Source organism: Somniosus microcephalus, chromosome 10 (assembly GCF_052327205.1).
Source record: "Somniosus microcephalus isolate GS21.2 chromosome 10, FLI_Smic_1.0, whole genome shotgun sequence".
In the NCBI taxonomy this organism is placed as follows: Eukaryota; Metazoa; Chordata; class Chondrichthyes; order Squaliformes; family Somniosidae; genus Somniosus; species Somniosus microcephalus.
In genome coordinates, this window is record NC_140996.1 from 106,881,065 (window position 1) to 106,901,584 (window position 20,520).

A 20,520-nucleotide genomic window follows, 5' to 3' on the forward strand; every position below is an offset into this window, starting at 1 on the left:
CTCTGCCCCCTACCTCTTTCCATAACCTTGACTCTGCCCCCTACCTCTTTCCGTAATCTTGACTCTGCCCCCTACCTCTTTCCATAACCTTGACTCTGCCCCCTACCTCTTTCCATAACCTTGACTCTGCCCCCTACCTCTTTCCGTAACCTTGACTCTGCCCCTTACCTCTTTCCGTAACCTTGACTCTGCCCCCTACCTCTTTCCATAACCTTGACTCTGCCCCCTACCTCTTTCCATAACCTTGACTCTGCCCCCTACCTCTTTCCGTAACCTTGACTCTGCCCCCTACCTCTTTCCATAACCTTGACTCTGCCCCCTACCTCTTTCCATAACCTTGACTCTGCCCCCTACCTCTTTCCATAACCTTGACTCTGCCCCCTACCTCTTTCCATAACCTTGACTCTGCCCCCTACCTCTTTCCGTAACCTTGACTCTGCCCCCTACCTCTTTCCATAACCTTGACTCTGCCCCCTACCTCTTTCCATAACCTTGACTCTGCCCCCTACCTCTTTCCATAACCTTGACTCTGCCCCCTACCTCTTTCCGTAATCTTGACTCTGCCCCCTACCTCTTTCCGTAACCTTGACTCTGCCCCCTACCTCTTTCCGTAACCTTGACTCTGCCCCCTACCTCTTTCCGTAACCTTGACTCTGCCCCCTACCTCTTTCCATAACCTTGACTCTGCCCCTTCCGTAACCTTGACTCTGCCCCCTACCTCTTTCCGTAACCTTGACTCTGCCCCCTACCTCTTTCCGTAACCTTGACTCTGCCCCCTACCTCTTTCTGTAATCTTGACTCTGCCCCCACCTCTTTCTGTAATCTTGACTCTGCCCCCTACCTCTTTCTGTAACCTTGACTACGCTCCCTACCTCTTTACGTAACCTTGACTACGCTCCCTTCCTTTTTACGTAACCTGGGCTCTGCCCAGTCAACTCTTAGGCTCTCATAAGCCTTTGGCTATGAGTATTTACAACCAGCAGTGGCATCCAGCATACTAAGACAGCCATCTGCAGTCAGCCTCTGTAAAAATGACTTGCATTTATAAAGCCTTTTACCACTTCTATTGAAAACGTCTGAACAAAGTGCCTCTCAGCCACTGGCTGTTATGCAATCAAAGACATTCTGCACAGATGCTGCCCGACCTGAGTATTTCCAGCATTTTTTGTTTTTACTTACTGCAGTCAGTCCCTACTGTACAACCACTTCTACCTTCTGAGTTTCTTAACTGGCAGCGAAACCTGCAGTTTGGTCCCACTGCTTTCCCAGTCATTGATCTGAAAGCATATAGGGCAGTGGAGTACAGCTGTGGCCATATGTAGCTTGCAAGCCCTGGCGATGAAGCTCATGTAGATAGATACATCCATTTGGAAATGAATTTCATTGCTGGTTTGAGCTAAAAGCCCAGTGAGTGTAGATGAAAATTGCACTTTAATAATGGATGCTTTTATCTGTAATAGGAAGATCCATTGTGGAGTGCCAGAGTATTGCAAACTAATCCACAGGCTATCAAAAATGTGCACACAAGGTAATTTGAAGCAGGTATTTTTGTTTTACTTTTTTGAATAATTTGTTCTGTAGTTTGATGTTAAAAAATACAGCTCAATTTAGTTAAGTAGGTCATTTCCCATTGCTATAGTCATGGGCTTGATATAAGAACATAAGAAATAGGAGCAGGAGTAGGCCAATCGGCCCCTCGAGCCTGCTCCACCATTCAATAAGATCATGGCTGATCTGATCCTAACCTCAAATCTTCTATCACTGTGCATCCACCCGAACCCATGTGATCTCCCGGGAGAGGCGAAAAACCAGATAAAGACCCAATGGCCAATTTGGGAGAAAAAAATCTGGGAAATTCCTCTCCGACCCATCTAGGCGATCGAAATTCTTCCAGGAGATCACTCTGTCCCTATATTTTCTACAGTACTTACCTTCTGTAAAGGCGATCTCCACCCCAGCCAGGAACAGGAATATAACCATCTCCTGAAATCTAACACAGAATTAGAACACAGTAGGAGCAGAACCAGGCTACACGGCCCCTGGGCCCACTCCACTACCCACAGGGCCATCAGCAGGTGACTGCATGCCCTGAGTACCTTATATAGGTATTTGTTATAAGTGCTCGAGTCGCTTGCCTGATGAACAGGTATGCTGCCATCCAGTGTGCCTGTTAGTCTCATCTCTCATTTGCATCATTTGTCTTAAAACACCACTTACTCCCATTCTCTGTGTTACGCACACACATGTATTCAAGGACTGATGGGATGAAAGACTTCTGCCTGTTGAGTGAAGTGAGTGTAGATAGTTTCAATCCAGTTCTTAGTGGGCATGGGCCACAGAAAAATTGCCCCAAGTTCAACACTGGTACTAAATTGGCAATCTAACTCAGAGAGGCTACAGCATAGATGGTGCGGGAGATGGAAAAATGTCACACAGGTGTAATAGAGGATGATCTTCAGAGGCCAGGGTTATTATTTTTGGGGAGTTACTCTGTCTAACTCACATTACTGTCTGGTGTATAACATGCCACATTGGAAGAATTACTCCAATGGAAATATTTACTGGTTGCAAAGCAAGGATAAAGCAGAACACTGACTGCTTAATTTGTCCTGAAATCAATCAAATTAAGGTGAAGTGCTGGGTAATGTGCAAATGGGCTGGGGTCCTGAATCAGGGTGGAGTTCCGGAAGCATTGCATTAATTTGATAAACTTAGCACAAAAGGTACAAGAGATATATCCGAAACCGCATGCTCCCATTTCTTCTGGGTTCATTGAGATAGAAATGAACACCTAAACACTGACCCAGATGTGATAGAGAACGAGGATCTGCAGGAACTGATCCTATCCAACAGGTACAATGTACTTGCTACCTGTGAGGATAAGGATGAAGACTGTTGGAAGGACAGCCAGAATGCGGACCGTGGCACCTTGGAGCAGGAGGCTGTTCAAAGTAAGGAGGAGAGGAAGCATAATGTGGTAGTTGTCGGGTATTTTATAATTAAGGGGACGGGTAGTATCCTTTGTAAGCAGGATCGCGAGTCCCACATGGTATGTTCCCAACCTGGTGCCAGGGTGAGGGACATCTTGCAAAGGCTTGAAAGGATATTGGAGGGGGATGATCCAGTTGTTGTGGTCCATGTTGGGACCAGCCACATAGGAAAGAGAAAGTAAGAGGTCCTGTTCAGAGTACCAGGAGCTGGGTGCTAAATTGAAAAGCAGGACCCCAAGGTTTATAATCTCTGGATTATTACCTGAGCCATGTGCAAATTGGCATAGGGATAAGCAGATTAGGGAGGTAAACATGTGGCTGAAGGAATGGTGTGGGAAAGAGGGGTTCCATTTCATGGGACACTAGCACCAGTACTGGGACAGGAAGGAACTGTTCTGTTGGGACGGACTCCACCTGAACTAGTCTGGGACCATGGTCTTTGCGGAAAGGATAAATAGGGTGGTCACAAGAACTTTAAACTAGTAAATGGGGGTGGGGGGGGGGGAGGGCTCCGGTGGAAAAGGTATAAATATTAATTCTAAAACAAATGAAAAGGAAGAGTAGAGTAATAGTCAGAAATTGTGCGTTATGCTACACAGGTAAAGGGAAAACTAAATGATGTAAAGTAATTGTATCAGGAGAGAGAAATAAGAAATGTGTGATTAAAAACAACATTAGAGCAGATGGACAGGTTAGGGTCAATGTTCCCTCTGATTTTTATTTGTACTGACCGGGCCACGAACTCCTGAGATTTTTGTCCATGGACAAATTTTACAACAACAACAACTTTCAATCACCTGAGCCAAATGAAATGATTCTGCACCGATGACTTCTATTGTTAAGTGTTTAGTAATCGGAACAGTCTCCTTTTAAAGCTTGGTTTCGTTGAACACATAATGTGTCTCGCTCATTAAAAAACAGTTGATTCTAACTTGCTGAAGTCAAAATTGACACACATCTCGTACACCTTTAGCCGCATGTACGTCTTCCTTGCTCTTATCTGCATTAACAGAAAGGAGATAGCAGAAATCCATTTTTCTCAACAAGCAAGGTCGCTGCAAAGCGATTGGCAGCTCTACTTGTTAAGAAAGGACGGCGGGCGTTAGATTCAAGTTTAGTAACAACTTTTGAGATTTATGAGAAACGTTGCCTCTTGCATTGCGGCGCTGGAGCTGCGATTGGATACATACTGCAGCATTCGCGATGCTGAGGACGTCGTGGATAGCACATTTAATCAGTTGGTCACACCGCAGGTAAAGATTGCACAGGCAGAAAGGGAATGGGTGACCACCAGGCAGAGTAGTAGGCGCAGGCAGGTAGTGCAGGAGTCCCCTGTGGTCAGCCCCCTCTCAAACAGATATACCACTTTGGATATTGTTGGGGGGATGGCTTATCAGGGGAAAGCAGCAGCAGCCAACTTCCTGGCACCAGGGGTGGTTCTGCTGCACAGGACGGGAGGAAAAAGAGGGGTAGAGCTATAGTAATACGGGATTCTATTGTAAGGGGAATAGATAGGCGTTTCTGCTGCTGCAAACGAGACTCCACGATGGTGTGTTGCCTCCCTGGTGCAAGGGTCAAGGATGTCTCGGAGCGGCTACAGAACATTTTGGAAGGGGAGGGTGAACAGCCAGTTGTCGTGGTGCATATAGGTACCAATGATATAGGTAAAAACCGGGATGAGGTCCTAAAAGCTGAATATAGGGAGTTCGGAGGTAAATTTTTAAAAAAAATAGGACCTCAAAGGTAATAATCTCAGGATTGCTACCAGTGTCACATGCTATTTAGAGTAGAAATAGAAGGATATTTCAGATGAATACATGGCTAGAAGAATGGTGCAAGGGGGAGGGATTCAAATTCCTGGGACATTGGAACCAGTTCTGGGGGAGGTGGGACCAGTACAAACCGGACGGTTTGCACCTGGGCAGGGCCGGGACCGATGTCCTCGGGGGGAGTGTTTGCTAGTGCTCTGGGGGAGGGTTTACACTAAAATGGCAGGGGGTTGGGAACCTGAGCAGGGACACAGAGGAAAGGGAAACAAGGATAAAAGCAAAAGACAGGAAGGAGAAAAACAAAAGTGGCAGTCAGAGAAATCAAGGGTTTAAATCAAACATGGCCACAGTAAATAATAATTCTAAAAGGTCTAAGAGCGTTAAAAAAACAAGCCTGAAGGCTTTGTGTCTTATGCGAGGAGCATTCGTAATAAGGGGGATGAATTACCTGCGCAAATAGAGGTAAACGAATATGATATGATTGGGATTACGGAAACATGGCTCCAGGGTGGCCAAGGCTGGGTACTCAACATCCAGGGGTATTCAATATTCAGGAAAGATAGGCAAAAAGGAAAAGGAGGTGGGGTAGCATTGCTGTTTAAAGAGGGGATTAACACAATTATAAGGAAGGATATTAGCTCTGATGATGTGGAGTCTGTATGGGTAGAACTGAGAAATACCAAGGGGCAGAAAACATTAGTGGGAGTGGTATATAGACCTCCAAACAGTAATGCGGAGGTTGGGGATGGCATTAAAAGGGAAATTAGAGAAGCGTGCAATAAGGGCACAGCAGTTATCATGGGTGACTTTAATCTACATATAAATTGGGCTAACCAAATTAGTAACAATACTGTGGAGGAGGAATTCCTGGAGTGTATACGGGATGGTTTCCTGGACCAGTATTTTGAGGAACCAACTAGAGATCAGGCCATCTTAGACGGGGTATTATGTAATGAGAAAGGATTAATTAGCAATCTTGTTGTGCGAGGCTCCTTGGGGAGGAGCGATCATAATATGATAGAATTCTTCATTAAGATGGAGAGTGAAGTAGTTGACTCAGAGACTAGGATCCTGAATTTAAATAAAGAAAACTACGATGGTATGAGGCGCGAGTTGGGTAGGATTGATTGGGGAATGTCAAGGGTTGACGGTGGATAGGCAATGGCAAACATTCAAAGATCGCATAGATGAAGTCCAGAATTTGTTCATCCCAGTTTGGCATAAACATAAAACAAAAAAGGTGACTTAACCGTGGCTAACAAGGGAAATTAGGGATAGCATAAGATCTAAGGAGAGGACATATAAATTGGCCAGAAAAGCAGTAAACCTGAGGATTGGGAGCAGTTTAGGATTCAACAAAGGAGGACAAAGGGATTAATTAAGAGGGGGAAAATAGAGTATGACAGTAAGCTTGCAGGGAACATAAAAACTGACTGTAAAAGCTTTTATTTATATAGATATGTGAAGAGAAAAAGATTGGTGAAGTCAAGCGTAGGTCCCTTGCAGTCAGAATCAGGGGAATTTATAATGGGGAACAAAGAAATGGCAGACCAATTAAATACAGGAAACTTTCGTTTATCCGGAGGTTAAATGTCTGGAAAGCTCTATCCACCGGCAAAATTCAGGAGTCGGTTCAGATAAGTTTTTTTTCTTTTCATTGCTTTTTTTCTGCAGTCGTGGCTCTGCAAGGTCTAGCTGAAGCTGTTGCTTAGCTACAGAGACGCTTGCAAGCTATGCCAACTGTTTTGAAGCTGTTGCTAAGTAACAGGGTTTGTTGCTTCACACGGAGCTCAGAAGCTCCGTATGTTTTAACATTAGTGCTGGTTTCTACGGCAGTTTTGATGGGACGGCACCAGCTCGGTCCCGTCAGTGCCGGATACCAGAAAGTTTCCTGTACATACTTTGGTTCTGTCTTCAAAAAGGAGGACACAAATAACTTCCCAGAGATGTCGGGGAACATAGGATCTGATGAAAGGGAGGAACTGAAAGAAATCAGTATTTGTAGGGAAATGGTTTTAGGGAAATTGACGGGACTGAAGGCCGATAAATACCCAGGGCCTGATAATCTACATCCTAGGGTACTTAAGGAAGTGGCCCCAGAAATAGTAGATGCATTGCAGGTCATCTTCCAACATCCGATAGACTCTGGAACAGTTCCCATGGATTGGAGGGTAGCTAATGTTACCCCACTATTCAAAAAAGGTGGTAGAGAGAAAACGAGGAATTACAGACCGGTAAGCCTGACATCGGTAGTGGGGAAAATGCTAGAGTCCATTATTATAAAAGATGTAATAGCAGAGCACTTGGAAAACAGTGACAGGATCGGACAAAGTCAACATGGATTTATAAAAGGTAAATCGTGCTTGACTAATCTACTGGAATTTTTTTGAGGATGTAACTGGTAAAATAGATAAGGGAGAACCAGTGGATGTGGTGTATTTGGACTTTCAAAAGGCTTTCGATAAGGTCCCGCATAAGAGATTAGCATGTAAAGTTAAGGCACATGGGATTCGGGGCAAGGTATTGACTTGGATAGAGAACTGGTTGGCAGACAGAAAGCAAAGAGTTGGAATAAACGGGTCTTTTTCCGAGTGGCAGGCAGTGACTAGTGGGATACCGCAGGGATCGGTCCTTGGACCCCAGCTATTCATTCACAATATATATTAATGATCTAGACGAGGGAACTAGATGTAATATCTCCAAGTTTACAGACGACGCAAAGCTGGGTGGGCCTGTGTGCTGTGAGGAGGATGCCGAGAAACTCCAGTATGATTTGGACAGGCAGGGTGATTGGGCAGAAGCATGGCAGATGCAATATATATAACGTGGATAAATGCGAGGTTATCCACTTTGGTGTCAAAAACAGGAAGGCAGATTATTATCTGAACGGCAATAGATTGGGAGAAGGGGAAGTGCAACGAGACCTGGGTGTCCTTGTGCACCAGTCGCTGAAGGTAAGCATGCAGGTGCAGCAGGCGGTTAAGAAGGCAAATGGTATGTTGGCCTTCGTAGCGAGAGGGTTTGAGTACAGGAACAAGGATGTCTTGCTGCAGTTGTACAGGGCCTTGGTGAGACCACATCTGGAGTATTGTGTGCAGTTTTGGTCGCCTTATCTGAGGAAGGATGTTCTTGCCATGGAGGGAGTGCAGCGAAGATTCACCAGGCTGATACCTGGGATGGCAGGAATGACGTATGAGGAGAGATTGGGTCGATTGGGCTTATACTCGCTGGAGTTTAGAAGAATGAGAGGGGATCTCATTGAAACTTATAAAATTCTAACAGGACTAGACAGACTAGATGCAGGAAGGATGTTCCCGATGGTCGGGGAGTCCAGAACCAGGGGTCACAGTCTAAGGATAAGGGGTAAGCCATTTAGGACAGAGATGAGGAGGAATTTCTTCAGCCAGAGAGTGGTGAACCTATGGAATTCTCTACCACAGAAGGCAGTAGAGGCCAATTCATTAAATATATTCAAGAAGGAGTTGGATATATTTCTTAAGGCTAAAGGGATCAAGGGATATGGAGAGAAGGCAGGAACAGGGTACTGAATTTGGATGATCAGCCATGATCTCATTGAATGGCGGAGCAGGCTCGAAGGGCCGAATGGCCTACTCCTGCCCCTATCTTCTATGTTTCTATGTTTGCTTTCAGGGTTGGTTTAGGTTGCATTCTGTGCAATAGGTACATGCAAATCAGTTTTACTCTTTTAAAAACTTGTTTCCCCAAGAAGATTTGGCCCGCACGCGGTTTTTAAATGTACAATGTAATTTTATTTACTGTGTTTGGATTTTATGCAAATCTCTTTCAACTCCCACTTTTTTTGGGGCCAAAAAAGGAAATCGATTGAAAGGGGTGAAGCGTTTGCGGATAGCTGTTAAGTGTAGGCTGGGGAGGGTTGAAGTTGCCTGCCTCTTCGCATGCGCTTTAACCCGAGCAGGACAACCAAGGAATCAAGTCTGGGATTGTTTAAACAGTGTCCTAGCAACCGTGTGCACCCTGAGCAAGCTTGTGACTGCTAGGGAAGGATTCAAAGACATTTCAGCACGCTGCCGCTCTGCCTTGATACAACTGCCACTCGAGTCTCTGGCTCAATCCTCTCTGAACTGCACCACAAAGCAACGTATTGAATCATAGAATAATACAGCACGGTAGGCCATTCGGCCCATTGAGTCTGTGCCAGCTCTTTCGAAGAGCAATCTTTTTAGTCCCACTCCCCTGCTCTTTCCCCATATCCCTGCAATTTATTCTCCTTTTAAGTATTTATCCAATTCCCTTTTGAAGGCTACTATTGAACCTGTATCCACCACCCTATCAGGCAGTGCATTCCAAATCCTAACCACTCGTTGCATAAAAACGTTTTCCTCATGTCGCGTCTGGTTCTTTTACCAATCGCCTTAAATTTGTGCCCGTTCCCCGTAACCCCTAATTCCCTTATCAGCTAGGAAACTGTCTATCTCTGTTTTAAATTTATTTAATGTCGCAGCTTCCACAGCTCTCTGAGGTAGCAAATTCCATAGATTTACTACCCTCTGAGTGAAGAAGTTTCTCCTCATCTCAGTTTTGAAACGGCAGCCCCTTATTCTAAGATTATGCCCCCTAGTTCTAGTCTCACCCATCAGTGGAAACATCCTCACCACATCCACCCGATCAAGCCCCCTCACAATCTTATATGTTTCGATAAGATCGCCTCTCATTCTTCTGAATTCCAATGAGTAGAGGCCCAACCTACTCAACCTTTCCTCATAAGTCAACCCCCTCGTCTCCGGAATCAACCGAGTGAACCTTCTCTGAACTGCCTCGAGAGCAAGTATATCTTTTCTTAAATATGGAAACCAAAACTGTAGGCAGTATTCCAGGTGTGGCCTCACCAGTACCCTGTATAACTGAAGCAAGACTTCCCTGCTTTTATACTCCATCCCCCTTGCAATAAAAGCCAAGATTCCATTGGCCTTCCTGATCACCTGCTGTACCTGCATACTAACCTTCTGTGTTTCATGCACCAGGACCCCCAGATCCCTTTGTACTGTAGCACTTTGCAGTTTCTTTCCATTTAGATAATAACTTGCTCTTTGATTTTTTCTGCCAAAGTGCATAACCTCACACTTTCCAACATTTTATATTCCATCTGCCAAATTTCTGCCCACTCACTTAGCCTGTCTATGTCCTTTTGCAGGTTATTTATGTCCTCCTCACTCACTACTTTCCCTCCCATCTTTGTATCGTTGGCAAACTTGGATACGTTGCGCTTGGTCCCCTCCTCCAAATCGTTAATATAGATTGTAAAGAGTTGGGGTCCCAGCACTGACCCCTGCGGAACACCTCTAGTTACTGATTGCCAACCCGAGAATGAACCATTTATCCCCACGCTCTGTTTTCTGTTAGATAGCCAATCTTCCACCCATGCCAGTATATTACCCCCAATCCCGTGATTTTTTATCTTGTGCAGTAATCTTTTGGCACCTTGTCAAATGCCTTTTGGAAGTCCAAATACACCACATCCACTGGTTCCCCTTTATCCACCCTGTTTGTTACGTCCTCAAAGAATTCGAGCAAATTTGTCAAACATGACTTCCCCTTCATAAAACCATGCTGACTCTGTCCGATTAAATTATGCTTATCCAAATGTCCTGTTACTGCTTCCTTAATAATGGACTCCCAACATTTTACCAACCACCGATGTTAGGCTAACTGGTCTATAGTTTCCAGCCTTTTGTCTACCTCCCTTTTTAAATAAGGGCGTTACATTAGCAGTTTTCCAATCTGCTGGGACCTTTCCTGAATCCAGGGAGTTTTGGAAAATTACCACCAATGCATCCGCAATCCCTACCGCTACTTCTCTCAAGACCCTAGGATGTAAGCCATCAGGTCCAGGGGATTTATCCGCCTTAAGTCCCGTTATCTTACCGAGTACCATCTCCTTAGTGATTTTAATCGTGTTTAGCTCCTCCCCCCCCCCCCCCATAGCCCCCTGTTTGTCCAGTGTTGGGATATTTTTAGTGTCCTCTACTGTAAAGACTGATACAAAATATTTGTTCAGCGTATGTGCCATCTCCATGTTCCCCACTACTAATTTCCTGGTTTCGTCCTCTAAGGGACCAACATTCACTTTAGCCACCCTTTTTCTTTTTATATAACTGTAGAAACTCTTGCTATCTGTTTTTATATTTTTTGCTAGTTTACTTTCATAATCTATCTTCCCTTTCTTAATTAATCTTTTAGTTATTCTTTGCTGGCTTTTAAATGCTTCCCAATCTTCTATCCACCCACTAGATTTGGCTACTTTATATGCCCTTGTTTTCAGTCGGATACTGTCCTTTATTACTTTATTTAGCCACGGATGGCTATCTTTTCTTTTACGCCCCTTTTTCCTCAGTGGAATATATTTTTCTTGAAAGTTGTGAAATATCTCCTTGAATGTACACCACTGCTCATGTACCGTCTTACACCTTAATCTATTTTCCCAGTCCACTTTAGTCAACTCTGCTCTCATACCTTCATAGTCTCCTTTATTTAAGCTTAGTAGGCTGGTTTGAGATCCAACTCTCTCACCCTCCAACTGAATTTGGAATTCAACCATGTTATGGTCACTCATTCCAAGGGGATCCTTTGTCTGTGTTGTGATGTGCGTGTTGTGACTGCTGTCCTGTTTTCACTCTGATTCTTGCCATGCACATTCAGCTTTGTAAACTGTTGGAGCTACTGCTCTCATTTCAACTGCAACAGAAGCCTTTTAATGGGCACCCCAGCGTGCAAAATTGGACGCCCCCTTTATCCAGTTGTTTTTGTACTAAGTGTTGTGGTGAAAATAAATTCACATCTAAACCGTGTAAAAGTAAAAAGATGCAGTTTATTATCAGAGCTCTGGGAGAAGCGCCTTAGACCCCCGCGGTCTGTGTGAGCACCTTCTCGTTCTCTCTTGGTTGGTACAGCTTTTTATTCTATTTTCATCCAATCACATTGTATTACAATAATCACCTGATCACATATGGATTCTTTTCAGTATTAGTAAAGGCTAGTTACATCTTACTATGCCTTTGGTTACAGGTCAAATTCCCATGACCCCTATATTCTGCTGTGTCTACAATTTTTAGCTAAAGCAGCATATTCCTTATCGCTTACGCAAAACGCACATATTCTGTCTGGTCCCACAACTGCGTCTTATCTTGGTTTTTCGAAGCTTCTCACATTGTTCTTTGTTTTAGTTTTGCCTTTTTACGTAAGTCAATTTTTATTGTGATATTTCTTATCTTATTCACTTTCACATGACCCCACTGCTTTGTTCTGAGTTTAATTTTGCTGGCATCACTTAATTAGTGGTCACCTCGGCTGTCCGAATTCTGAGAGGTTCAATTTAACCCCTTCAATACAATAGCTAATTAATCCTCCCCTGCAATGATTCTGGCGGTTAGGCCCTCGTGACCCTTCTTGGTCTGCAATACTGGGCTGCAGGTCATAGGTTACAGTATCAACAACTCGTTTGTAACTGAGCCCATTCTTTCTGTTCTATTTCTTATCTCTGCCACCTGTGTTATGACGTCTGGTTCTACAGTTGCTAGGCTGAGGTTTCTTTAATAATCTACGCAAGCCATTTTGTTTCTTTATGTTACTTTAAGTTTAGCTGATTTTATTAAATCTTTCTCACAGTTCAGCATTAGCTGTGTGTCGCTTGGTGCCTATGCCTTATCTTCTTGTAAGGCTCCATTGTATAAAGTCCTTGAGCTGGGCAGACATTTTATCTAGCCACCTGGCTTCTCCTCAGCTCTTAGTGATTTTGCACATAACCCCTTTCTCTTTCCTTTGTAATTTGTTTGCTTTGCATTTTAAACACTGAGACGATTTGCTTTTAACCCTTTCACTAAGGATACATGGCAGAACTAACGAGGCGTTAATTGAGGCTTGAGCAAGTGCTCCCTTTAAGCAGGCACTCCTGTAGGTGGGCACATGTTGCACTGTCTTGCCAGAAGGCAACTAATGCTTGCATGTCCTATCAGGCCGGCAGAGAAGAAACATTTCAAAGATAGAGAAGCGCTTATAGCAGGAATACGATTTTTGGGGTGAAGCATGTCTGGGTCGCCTGTTCTGACGGCCAGTAAAGCCCATGTTAGTGGACTGGATTTGGTGTGGTGGCGGTGGAATGTTGTGCACCATATAAGGGCACGGCGAATGAAGGGATGTCAGTACTGGTGCGGCCGGCTGCCCAAGAGCAAGAAGGAGAGCACCGTTGGTCGATGTCAGTGGGTGCTGCGGCAAAATGGCGAAGTCAAACCATTGCAGAAATGTACTTAATGGATTTGATCTTGCGGCTGAGATGTCACAGTGCAGCTATTATAGAAAACTGCAAAAAAAATTACCCTTGGCAGGAGCAGCTGGAGACATACTGCCAGCATTTTTTGCCACAGCTGTGTTCTCACTGGCAGGTCTCAGTAAAAACATCTGGCTTTTCCCTCACTTCCTTCAGAGCGAATGGTTCTTTGTGCAAATGTATAAAATGCTGACTGACTGATTCCTAGTAATAACAGTCTGTTCTGTGTGTTTACTGGCCCTCTCTCCCAGTAAGAGTGTCACATTTATCTTGTACCAATTCTGCAAATGTGTAATACCCATGGTGACTGTACTTCCTTTTTTATTTGTCTGTCTGTGGCTTTGTTGTAATAATAACTTGCAGTATTGGTAGAATATCAAGCTTGTGTTCGTAGAGCCTTGACCTGCAGCCCACTCTCTTCAGAGACTGGACCTACCCAATTTTTTTAAATACCTGTAAAAGTTGTGTATTAGAAAGCCCACTGGCTAAAACATGGCCTCAAATGCAACTGCCCCGAGCTCAGAGTGGGGAAAAACCCCTTCACTTATCTGCACAAAATCACATTGGCCTCATTGACGGTGGGCGGCACTTCATCTCTCCCGCTTGCACAGACGTAATGAAGCAATGGCAAACATTTGCAACACAAGCTCTCATTAGCATCTATGTTTAGCTTTTAGATCCACCCATTAAAAAATATATAAACTTTATTCAAGACAACCTTGTACCCTCGGATGTAATTTCTGCTTTTTTGACGGAATATTTTGCAGACATTTTTTGGTTCCCTGGTGCTGCCTTTTTGCAGTGATTCCTGTGTTACATTTACATTGAATGTGACAAATTGCTACAGAAATCCACAAAGCACCAAAGGTTACAGAAGATCAGACTCTCTGTCAATTCCCGTGCTGTTGCTAATTGCACTCCCACTATTACCTCAGGACCCGTGCTTATACAGCACAACACTCCTACCTAGCCATGACAGAGAGCATGTTCATCACCTCCAATCCAGACACACTGACTGCGCTACGCAAGAGCTGAAAGCCAATCAAATTAAATTCTCCCCCACTGCCATTTACTTCTATGATAAGAGATGATATAACGAGAGGTAAGTAGGCAGGGGAGACTTTATGGGTAGAATTTAGAAATAGAAAAGGATTTAAGACTGTAGTGGGAGTTGTGTACAGGCACCCTGGTAACATCTGTGAAGCGGCAGAATGTATTAATGCAGAGATTAGTCAAGGCAGAGTGGTTTTAATGGGGGAATTTTAACTTCCATATAGATTGGGATAAGCAGATGAGCTCATGTCAGCAAGGTAGTGAATCTCTTGAGTGGGTTCAGGATAGTTTTCTGCAGCAATATGTCTTGGAATCAACAAGGGGACAGCCCATCTAGATTTAATAATGAGCAATGAGACAGATTTGTCAACAGCCTAACGGTGCGTGAACATTTATCTAATAGAGACCACAATATGATTGCGTTTCATGTTGTGTTTGAAAGGAAGTAAAGCAGAACAGCTACTAAGATTCTAGATTAAGCTAAGGCCGACTTGAACGGGATGAGACAGAGACTGTCCACAGTCAACTGGGCAAAACTGTTAATGGGTAAAATGACAGAAGATCAGTGGGAGGTGTTCAAAAAAGAATTTTAGCGTGATACAGAACTAGTTTATACCCCTAAGGGGCAAGAACTCGACTTGCCAAAAAAAAAGCCATGGACGAGTAAAGAGGTAAGGGACAGCATAAAATTAAAAGAAAAATCATAGAAGAATGCAAAAAATAACATACATCCTGGTGAATGGGAGAGATAGAAAGAACAGCAAAGGGTGACAAAATAGATAGTAATAGCTACAAAAAGGGATTATGAAAAGAAACTTGCAAAGGATAGCAAAATCAACAAAAAAACATTTACAATTAGGAAAAAGAGGGTGGTTAAGAGCAATTTGGGCCCCTTAAAAACTGACTGGTGAAATTATAAATGAAAATAAAGAAAGGGCGGATATGTTAAATAATTACTTTGCATTAGTATTTACAGTAGAGGAAGAGGACAGCGTGCCGGACATTCCAAGGAAAAAAATATTGAATCAGGGACTCACCAAAATTAACATAAGCAAATTAACAGTAATGAAGAAAATAATGGCATGAAAGTGTGACAAATCCCCAGGACCAGATAGTTTTCATCCCAGGTTTTAAAGTAGTTGAGAACATTGCAGACGCCCTACCTATGGGCTGAATTTTTACTTTGAAGAGTGTGGGTTTGCGAGCAGGTGGGCATTTAAAAGGGGTGAAATTGACCGCATCGGTAAGCCGGCTTCCACCTTTAACTCTTGCGCATTAGATAGCGCGCCAGAGACCCCCTCGGGAGAGTCGGGTGACCTAATTAAAGTGGTTTAGAGATCGTTAAGAGGCTATTAACAGCCTTTTCTACCTGATGTTGCAGCTTTTACTGGCTGTCTGTGGGATTCCCGGGCTTGCTGAACCTCGCCAGTGAAAGTAAGGCGAGAGCACAGCGGCACAAATGACAGTTTAAAAGAATCACATATATATACTCGTACCTTACAACTGCTTCCTTGCTCTTGCTGACACCACTTGTGTTGAAAGTTTGCAGGTGTTTTCTACAACTTTGGAAGCCACTCTCACTACATTGGAGGATTGTGCCTCTGATCTCCACTTTACCTGGCATCTATCAGATCAGTATGGGTGCTGCTCATGCTGTTTCACTATGGACCTCAGATGAGGACCAAGATGCGCCCCAGCAGCAACAATGCCAGCAAGAGCAGCAGCATTTTCCTCACCGACCTGCCGCTCCATAGGAGAGAGGAGATGAGCACAGAAGTACACCTTGCAGGAGGAGATACCCCCAACACAGTATATAGGCAGAGGATCAGCTTCCTGGACATGACTGAACACCAGTGCCTCAGGAGGCTCAGGCTATTCCATCAGGTCATGGCAGACATTTGTAGCCTGCTGGAAGAAGACTTGCTGCCAAATGGCCCTGGTGGACACGTGTTACCAGTGGCTGTCAAAGTCACCACCACTCTCAACCTCTTCGCCTCACTCTTTCCAGGGATCTGCAGGAGACGTTTTCAGGATCTCACAGTCGGCCGCCCACAAATGCATCACCCAGGTGACCGATGCCTGTTTGACAAGTCAGGCACTTATGTACACTTTGCCACTGACGAAGCTAGTCAGGCTGAGCAGGCGCTTGGCTTTGCGGCTCTGGCTGGCTTCCCACGGGTGCAGGGCATCATTGACTGCAGGCATGTATGGTAGCATAGTGGTTACATTACTGGTCTAGTAATCCAGAGGCTTGGACTAATGATCCAGAAATCTCACCAAATGTCTTACCATTCACTCCAACTGACAAGGCCACTTGCCAGGTAACAGGCAAAAATGGACAAGACGAGAAAGTGGAGCAAAGAAATAATTTTATGTGGCTCAAATATTCAACAGAAACTTAACCAGCTAACATTTTATAACACACCCATGTGCATACTCTTGTGCATCTACAATTGTTTCACCTTTCTCTTCCTACAGCTCCTATGCCGTGCAACCCGTGTGGCTTCAGCAGAGGTAGAGTCAGGCTGTTCACTTCCCTGCTCTGACTGTTTAGATACTTTTGGCGGACATCCTCTGAGTTTTGGAGCCTGTGAGGGCCCCACCAAAGACTGCTCCTCCTGCACCTGTGCAGGGGCAGACTCGGCCGTCAGGATACGAGGCTCTGACTGGGGACCGGGTGGGGGGGGGGAGAACAAAGGAGAAATGAGAGTGCTTTGAGCAGAGTCCCCACTTTCATGTCCCCTCACCATCATCCCTCATGGCCCACCCACATTTCCCTGCTAGCAAGGAGCTGGAGAGCACTTTGCTGCACATCAGTGGAGAGATGAATGACCAAGTCTAGGTTTCTATCCATCCTAGATATGGCTGCAATCAGAGTCTGCAAGCTGCTGTTCACAGCAAGCATGCACTCATTTGACTGGCACACTTGATGCTCCATGCGGGTGGCCATCCTTTCCATGGACGAACACATCATAGCTGTGGCCTGCAACATTCCGGTCATACTGGAGATGGACTCTTCCATTCTCCCTGCAATCGTGCACGTCGTGGCTGGAAAAGCTGCCAGAGCCTCCCGCATTTTCTGTTGCTTTGTCGATGGTCCCCGAGGTTCAGCATCTTCATCCAGCTGAGCACTGCTTGGAGCTTCCTGCGCCCTCTGACGAGGACTCTCCACTGCTGTCCCTGTCTCCACTATCTGCTCTTGCTCACACATGACAACATTACTTTCTCACTTAGTGGAGCCACCGATGTGTGTGTATTTGCGCTGGTGCTTGGTGTGCATGGGTCGTGACCGTGCACCTTCAGAGTCCGCGACCTCCTCTGACGAGTCGTCTTCCTCCTCAGGCTGGACAGTGGGGGGGGATACTTGATGGGCCTGTGGGAGAGTAAAGACATGAATTAGAACTGTTATAAGAATGTTTTAAGTTACCATTATGCACATGATCATATTTCACTGGCTGCTGACATCAAGTCAGCATGAGTGACTGTTGTATACCATGTGGCTGTATGATATTTAATTCTGTCACCAGGTAGCTGGGAGTTATCCCTCTTTCCATCTCCCACCTCCAGCAGCTCCGCAACGCAGCTCAGCTCCAGCGCCGCCTCCTCTGCTGAAGTGAGCAGTGTCATGATTGGAGGGCCACCACTGGTTCGCTGCCTCTCCCAGATGTTGTGTGCTCTCTTCTGCAAGGAGGGAAAGGAGACCTTTGAGTGAGAGTCATGGAATGAGTGAAGGGATGGATGGGCAAAATCTGTTGAGAGTGACTGAGGGAGAGGCGTTACTTTGCATTAAGATGAGGGTGAGTGTCTGGTCAGATGGGGATGTGAGTAAGTTCATAAACAGTGAGGGATGGGTGCACCTACAATATAGGTTGGTGTGAGAAGTGACATGCAGGAGTAGACTTGGGAAGGCAGAGTGAGGGAGTTGGGTGACACGCACATCAGGATGTAGGGCAATGTGGCATTCTACTCACCTTTCCTGATCTCATGAGGTTGTTAAAGTGTTTTCAACACTGGATCCAAGTCCTGCCAACAACACTCCTGCTGCTCACTTCGTCAGCAATCTCCAGCCATGCGTTTTTAGTCTGAGCAGCTGGCCTCTTTCTCCCATCAGCAGGGAAGAGGATGTCCCTGTGAGCCCTAACTCCTTGGAGTAATATCTCTTGAGGAGGCATCTCTGAGTCTTGGGGCTGCTTTCTCTCTTTGAGCCTGCATATTTAAGGTTTGAGCTTTATCAAATCTTTACAATGCAACCAACTCACTATTCCCACAGCCTGTCTTCCTCCTTCACCAGCCTTCAAGTGACATCTGTGCATTGCTCCTATATATAGCTCAGCTGAAGTAGAGTCATTGGACCCACACTCCAGTTAATTGGTCAGGAAACCTGGAAGTCTGATTCAAATGCAGTGGTTTTGTTAAAAAACCACTGCAAAATGCGCCTCTCCAACTTCTGGGTTCCCAACGCAATCCATGCACCCCCTCCCCCCCCCCCGCCCCCTTGCTGTCATCGACACTCAAAGGTCAAAATTCAGCCCTATAATCTTGCAAAGTTCTCTCGATTCGGGAACCGTTCCTTTAGATTGGAAAGTTGCACATGTCACTCCACTATTTTAAGAAATGTGAGAGAGGATAACCAGGGAATACTAACATCTGTTGTTGTCGGGAAATTACTAGAGTCTATAATTAAGGATGGAGTGACTGAACATCTTGAAAATTTTCATCTGATTAGAGAGATCCAGCATGGATTTGTAAAGGTAGGTCATGCCTGACGAACCTGATTGAATTTTTTGAAGAGGTGACTAAAGTGGACAGGGGAATGTCTATGGATGTTATTTATATGGACTTCCAAAAGGCATTCGATAAAGTCTGTCCTAAGAGACTTAGCTAAAGTTGAAGCTCATGAAATTGAAGGCAAATTATTGACCTGGTTAGGAGATTGGCTGAGCGGCAGGAGACAGAGAGAAGGGATAATGGGCAGGTACTCTAATTGGCAGGATGTGATGAGTGGCATCCCACAGGGATCTGTGTTGGGGCCTCAACTATTCACTGTACTTATTAACGACTTAGATGACAGAATAGAGAGCCACATATAAAGTTTGCTGATGACACAAAGATAGGCAGCGTTGTAAGCAGCGTAGATGGAAGCAAAAAAAGAAATATTAATAGATTAAATGAATGGGCAAAACTGTGCAAATGGATTTCAATATAGGCAAGTATGAGGTCATCCACATTGGACTTAAAAAGGATAGCTCAGAGTACTTTCTAAATGGTGAAAAGCTAGAAGCAGTGGAGGTCCAAAGAGACTTGGGGCTCCATGTACATAGATCATTAAAATGTCATGATCTGGTACAAAAAATAATCAAAAAGGCTAATGGAATGCTGGCCTTTATATCTAGAGGACAAGAATAGAAGGAGTTAGAAGTAATGCTGCAGTCAATCAAAGCCCTGGTTAGACCACACCTGGAGTACTGAGAGCAGTTCTGGGCACCACACCTTAGGAAGGATATATTGGCCTTGGAGGGAGTGCAGCGCAGATTTACTAGAATGATACCCGGACTCCAAGGGTTAAATTACGAGGAGGGATTAAACAAACTAGGGTTCTATTCCCTGGAATTTAGAAAATTATGCGGTGATTTGATGGAAGTTTTCAAGATATTATGGGGAACTGATAGTTTATCTCTATCTACCCTATTTCTGCTTGTTGTGGAATCTAGGACTAGGGGACATGGCCTGAAAATTAGAGCCAGGCCTTTCAGGAATAAAGTTAGGAAACACCTCGACACGTAATGGGTGGTAGAAGTATGAAACTCTCTTCCACAAACGGCAGTCGATGCTAGGTAACTTATTCATTTTAAATCTGAGATTGATAGATTTCTGTTAACCAAAAGTATGAAGGGATGAGGGGCAAAGGCGGATATATGGAGTTAGGCAACGTTCCCTTGAAGCTGCGTGGCCAGTAAAAACCACACATGCGCGGTATTTTGAATTGCCTGTGCAGCCCCTTAAAGGGGTTGTGTGGTGCCAAAATAATTAGAGGGAATATTGGAGTTGGGTCACAGATCAGCCCTGATCTCATTGAATGGTGGAACAGGCTTGAGGGGCTAAATGGCCTACTCCTGTTCCTATACTATAAGTTTTATGTTACAAACATTAGTGTAGGTTTAGTATTGAGAGTTCACAAAATGTCACTTTTTAAAATTATTTTTGTATTTGAGGAAGCAGTAGATAGAAATTTTGCAATATTGATTTTGTGCTATTGTTTAACCTTTACTTTGAAAAATTTGAATAGTAGTTTACAGCCGAAGGTCTGTACTTATTCCTCTGCTCTCCAAAGACTAGAAGAACACGAGTGGGACTCATGCCAATTCAGTAAGCTATTACAATAACTGGCTTCTGTTTGTCCTCCAGA

The 20,520-nt window shown here is 44.5% G+C and overlaps 1 protein-coding gene across 4 annotated transcripts in view; it reads left to right on the top strand.

Annotated features, from left to right (window-relative positions):
* The window catches only part of LOC147111607 (betaine-homocysteine S-methyltransferase), a 52,095-nt gene that overhangs the window by 3,053 nt on the left and 28,522 nt on the right, over positions 1–20,520 (top strand). For all 4 annotated transcript variants that reach the window (XM_085998683.1, XM_085998685.1, XM_085998681.1 and 1 more), the window contains exon 2: positions 1,461–1,528. In XM_085998683.1, coding sequence (XP_085854809.1) covers positions 1,461–1,528 — 68 coding nt within the window. The remainder of the gene's footprint in view (positions 1–1,460; positions 1,529–20,520) is intronic.